Consider the following 6,019-nt stretch of genomic DNA (forward strand, 5'->3'; position numbering starts at 1 on the left):
CAAAAATTTTTTAAATGCATGTGATTGCTTGCATAGTGTTTTCTCCCATTACCACTGTGCACATAACAAATGTATCTGAATTCTAAACGCAGACTGAATTGAAGTCAGAAGTCAATGATGCGAAACCACACAGTAACAACTTTCATCCTGCTGGGACTGACTGATGATCCACACCTGAAGACTGTGATTTTCGTCTTTCTGTTTCTCACCTATATGTTGAGTGTAACTGGGAACCTGACAATCATCTCCCTGACCTTCATAGATTCTCACCTTCAGAATGCCATGTACTTTTTCCTACAAAATTTCTCCTTCTTAGAAATCTCATTTACCTCTGCTTGTATTCCCAGATATTTGTACAACATATCAACAGGTGACAAGACAATCACATATGACAATTGTGCCATTAAAATTTTTTTTACTGAACTTTTTGCTGTAACAGAATTCTTTATCCTGGCCACCATGTCCTATGATCGATATGTTGCCATCTGTAAACCCCTGCATTACGTGACCATCATGAACAAGAAGGTCCGTAGAAGTCTCATCCTTGGGTGCTGGACAGCTGGCTTCTTGATCATACTCCCACCACTCAGCCTGGGCCTAAATCTGGAATTTTGTGACTCTAACGTTATTGACCATTTTTTCTGTGATTCAGCCCCCCTCCTAAAGATATCATGTTCAGAAACATGGCTTATAGAGCAGATGGTCATAGCCTGTGCTGTGTTGACCTTTATTATGACCCTCATATGTGTAGTTCTATCCTATATATACATTATCAAGGCCATTCTACGATTCTCTTCTGTCCAGCAAAGAAAAAAGGCATTTTCTACGTGTTCTTCCCACATGATTGTCGTCTCCGTCACCTATGGCAGCTGTATTTTCATTTATGTTAAGCCGTCAGCAAAGGAATCCGTGGCCATTGATAAGGGTGTGGCAGTCCTTATCACATCCGTTGCTCCTATGCTCAACCCCTTCATTTACACCTTGAGAAACAAGCAAGTAAAACAAGCTGTCAAAGACTCAATCAAAAGAATTGCATTGTTCTCAAAAAAGTAATGGAATTTGCTAAAGTAGAGGGATCACATTGCATAAAAATATCATTAGTTCCAAAGAATATATCTTTAGATTAAGTCAGTCCTTTCTAGCAAAGAAGCTATTTCAGGAAACTCTCTTTAAAAAAAAAAAGATTTTATTTATATAGGTATTTCAGAGAGAGAGCACAAGTAGGGGGAAGGACAGAGGGAGAGGGAGAAGCAGACTCCACGCTGAGCAGGGAGGCTGACTAGGGGCTCTATCCCAGGACCCCGTGATCATGACCTGCACCAAAGGGAGACCCCCAAAGGACTGAACCACCCAGGGAAGCTTTCTTAAAAAGATAATGTGATACATTTCTAGGAAACAAAAGAATGCTTCACATCTTAACAAGCCTTTACAAAACTGCAAACAAAACAAGACAAAGTAAGCAGAACGAACGAGTTAATTTTGTATATTTTGGATAGAATAATTGTGCTCATTGCCTTTTCCAGTTCTATCTTTCAAGAGCATTTTTGATGCCCGGCACCATTTCAGGCACTGCAGATAGAATAGAAAACCTGCAGATTTCTTGCCCTTAAATAGCCTTACACTTTAGAAAGGATATGTGGGGGCGCCTGGGTGGCGCAGTCGTTAAGCGTCTGCCTGCAGCTCAGGGCGTGATCCTGGTGCTCTGGGATCGAGCCCCACATCAGGCTCTTCGGCTGGGAGCCTGCTTCTTCCTCTCCCACTCCCCCTGCTTGTGTTCCCTCTCTCGCTGGCTGTCTCCCTCTGTCAAATAAATAAATAAAATCTTTAAAAAAAAAAAATAGAAAGGATATGTGACTAGTGTATTAAATAAAATATAAACATCACTGTCAACCTACAATTGTCAGAAGGCAAAAGTCAAGCAAAAGTGTGTATTTGGGATCAAAGAATTACAATTCAGGTACCAGATCTGGGCAGCAACCCAAATAGCGTCCCACTAGGGAGCAAAAGTCAGGGGTTTTAAAGACAAAAAGGGAATGCTTGTATAAGTTGTCTACAAAAATTTTGATTGGTGTTGGTGGCAGAAAAATAATCTTGGCTAACCATAACTGGTTGCTAAGGCCATCACTAAGCAAAGTGCATTCCTGTAGCAAGTTGCAAATGTTCTTGCAGAGCCCTTGAGGTATTTGGGATATGGCTCAGTTCAGAAGTTCATGTTCTGCCTGGTGAGGACGTGCATACGGCCCACCTCCTTAATGGCCTCCAGGATTCATTTTAAAACCCCTTGACATTAATGACTCCATTTTATTTCACCTTTCACAATTATAAACAACAACAAAAATACCTTAAAGTGAAAAAAAGGAAGCTATGACAAATGTTTATATCTTAATGCAGAAGCTGAATTATAAAATGTAGGCTCATACACTTTTCAATACTCAAAAAAATCACAGACTAGCAGGTTAATTTGATGTAAAAGTGCTAACAATTCTTCATAAAAGACGAGTAAATTTCTAAAGACAGTGGTTCTATATCTGCATCTGCATTTGTTTCTATACCTTTGTAACCATATGTACTGGCTGCTGAGAAACTAAAACGATTAGGAAGATTGTGAAAACATGTTAAAAAGAGAAAAAAAAGCAAAAACATGAAGTGTATCTAAATTAGGCACAGAAATGACTACAACTCAAAGGAAACCTATGAAAGCAGTACTTTCATTGATATTACACAGTCAGCCATGGAAACAGTGGCTATTAATAAGGGCATGACAGAGTTCCCTGCTTCCTATGTTCAGAACTACTTCCTGGACCCCTTCATTGACACCTTGAGAAACAAGGAAGGAAAACAAAATTATAATGACATTTCAGGGGCCTTGATTGTGATATATCTCAAAAATAATTTTATAGTGATTACAGGTTGAAACAGTATTTTGATATATTCAATTACATAAAATATACCACTAAATTGATTTATTTTTAGTTTATATTATGGCTATAGAAAGTCTCAGTTAAATATGTGACTCACATCACCTTCCTATTGGAATGCTTCAGATATTTAAGCAGTGCTAGTTAGTAGTGGACTCGGAACTTAAATTCTGTTTATTAGACCCAAAATTCTGTATTTGACTCAAGGAAGCCTCACCAAAGAAACACTTTCAGCAAAAAGATATTTTCAAGAGACTCCTCAAGCAAAACCTACATGTAATGAAATCAGTATAAGTAACATTTAAAAACATTAACCCTAATATTAAAAAATGCTCACATAGGCTTAACTTATAAAATGCAGTACATCTTTCTATTGTAAGATTGATAATGTACAAATGAAATTAATCTGTGGGTTCAAAACAAGAGCGTTTTGATAGAAAATAGAAATGTAGTAACCTCTAGCATAACTCTAATTTTCCTTTAAAAAGAGTTGAAGTTTAAATGTATATAAATTAATATACATAATGGGACTCTGAATAGGAAAGCCATGTGGTTTTTGGAACAGTACTCCTTGGCATCGAGTAGGGAGGAAGGGTGGCTGAGTGCAACGAGTTCAGGAGCCCCGGGAAGCTCTTTCTAACGCAGGCAGAACTTTTCAGCAACTCCTTGTATCAGTTGTTCTACAGCATTAACTCCAATTCATGCAAAAGCTCTGATTCTCTGGTGGACTCATTTTTTCCATGTCGTTTTTTCACCTTTGCCCTACCTTCTCTCATGTCCTTCACTGGTCTAGTCGATGCCCTACTCCCAGAGACACAATACTAATCATTCTAGTCTCTTGTCCTGAACCTTGATCTGACAAACACTGGGTAGTTCCAGAGATGAGTGGACTTAATGACTACTAAGTTATTAGAAACTGTCAGTTTCTAGAAATTTAGATTGCAGTAATAACCCTCACCTGTCTTGAGACAAGGAGCTAGAGGAGGCCTGCATGCTAGGAATAAAAGTCCTTTTCTGCTCAGGCCCACTAATAATAGCTTCCCTGAGGGCTCATACTGAGAACTTAGAGTCCTCCAGGTCCTGTTCTAAGCTGCCTGCCTTTTTTCAGCCCAAGGGTAATTACAACTAGTCTCCTAAATTCCTTAAAATGTCCAAAATGTTAAAAACATCTTAATATCAGCAACAAATATTTTGAAGGCTTAGTCTACCCCAAGCTGTGTGTTAAGCACTTTATTTCCTTTAAACTCACATAAAGAAAATTTCATGGTGAACAGTGCTGTATCGATCACATCAGCCAGGATCAGTTTATAGCCAACTTGTTTCCTCTACAAACATGTCCATTCCTTCCAACCCCGACTTCATTATTTGAAACAGATACACATATTATTTCATATACATTTCAGCATGACTCTCTAGAAATTTACAAACTTTTTAAACATTGATGATAATATGTAATGTAGAACCTAATTCACTGTGCACGGCTTGATGAGTTTTCATAACCATTGATCCTCATGTCACCATCACACAGATCAGATACAGCACATTTTCAGCATCCCAGACATCTCTTTCCTGCCACTTTATATCAATATGCTCCCAAATGTATCTGCCATGCTGACTTATAATGCCAAAGATCAGTTTTGTATTATCATGACCATCATACGAATGGGAATCCACAGAACGTACTCTTTGGGGTCCAGGTTCATTTGCTTGACTTTATGTCCGTGACAGTTGTCCAAGTTGTTACGTTAGCAGTACTCGATTCTTTTAATTTATAAGTTGTATTCAATTATAGAAATATAGCACAATTAATTTAACCATCTCCTACTAATAAATATTTAGGTTGTTTCCTATATATGGCTATTATAAATAAAGGTCAAAGAATATTCTTGTACATGTATTTGGCAGACACATACACTCATATGTAGGATATAGAACTAAAAGTGGAAGTGATAGGGTTAGGGTTAGCCATATGTTTAGCTTAGTTGACACTGTCAAACAACATTCAAAAATAGTGTACCAAGTTATCTTCCTATCAGCAATGTATATGGATTATAATTGCACCATATTCTTGCCAACATGAAACTTTGTCAGACCTATTAATTTTAGCCATATTATGACTGATGATGTTGAATACCTTGTTATATGTTTTTTGGATATCAGACATCCTATTTTGTGAAATGCCTATTCAAATAATTTGTCCTTTCTATTAGATTTCTTTCTGTTTGAGTTTATTTTTAGGAGTTTTATAAATTTTCTATATATCAGTCCTTTATCAGTATATACTTAAGCTATTTATCCCTTACCCATGTTCTGCCTTTTCATGCTGTTTATGTTAAATTTGAAAAACAAAAGTTCTTAACTTTAATGAAGTCCAATCCATCATCTCATTTCTATTGTTGATAGGGCTCTCTGTTTTTTGTTTTGTTTTGGGGGTTTTGTCTGTTTCAGAAATCTTTGTTACCATTACAAAGGTAGATAACTATGTTCTTTCTGTAAGTTTCACTCACAGTTCTTACAAATTAAGGTTAATGGCCCATCTGAAATAGACTTTTTCTATGGTTTGAAGTAGGGAACTCTGTTCTTTTTTTCCACGTGAATATCAAAATCACTCAGAATTATTTCTTAAAAAGATTCCCCTTTTCTCCTTGAATTCAGTGGCAATTTTGTCATAATCAATTGTCATTATGTGAGTGAAGCTTTTTCAGAGTTCATCATTTAATTCCATTGATATGCTTATCTCTGAACCAATGCACCAATACTACACTATTCTATTTATAGTAGCTTTATAAGTTTTCATTTGAATAGTGTAATCCAAACAACTGTCTTCTCCTTCCTCAAGTTTACTTTGTTCTTATCAGCCCTTTGTTTTTCATAAAACTTTAAAAACCTTGGCAATTTCTACAAGTAAAAAGTTCTCTTCACTGATTTTAAGATCGCATTGAAACAACAGGCCAATTTGGGGGAAATTAATGTCCTTATAACACTGAGAATTTTAATCCATTAAAACAGTCCCATTTGTGTCTTTAATTATTTTCAAAAACATTTCAATTTTAAGTGTATAGAGGCCTTGGACAGTATTGATAGACACATTACTGGTATTC

General features: G+C 36.7%; 1 protein-coding gene across 1 annotated transcript; it reads left to right on the forward strand.

The window, feature by feature from the left end:
* Positions 1–117: 117 nt before the first annotated feature.
* LOC125282298 (olfactory receptor 6C2-like) lies at positions 118–1,053 on the forward strand. Its single transcript, XM_048216782.1, has one exon. It carries the CDS (start codon positions 118–120, stop codon positions 1,051–1,053), a length of 936 nt encoding a protein of 311 aa, XP_048072739.1.
* The last annotated feature ends 4,966 nt before the right edge of the window (positions 1,054–6,019 follow it).

The sequence above is a fragment of the Ursus arctos genome, unplaced genomic scaffold (assembly GCF_023065955.2).
Source record: "Ursus arctos isolate Adak ecotype North America unplaced genomic scaffold, UrsArc2.0 scaffold_26, whole genome shotgun sequence".
Taxonomy (NCBI): Eukaryota; Metazoa; Chordata; class Mammalia; order Carnivora; family Ursidae; genus Ursus; species Ursus arctos.

Coding starts and splice junctions, on each gene's coding strand:
- LOC125282298 (XM_048216782.1), top strand. CDS start 118: ATGCGAAACCACACAGTAACAACTTTCATCCTGCTGGGACTGACTGAT.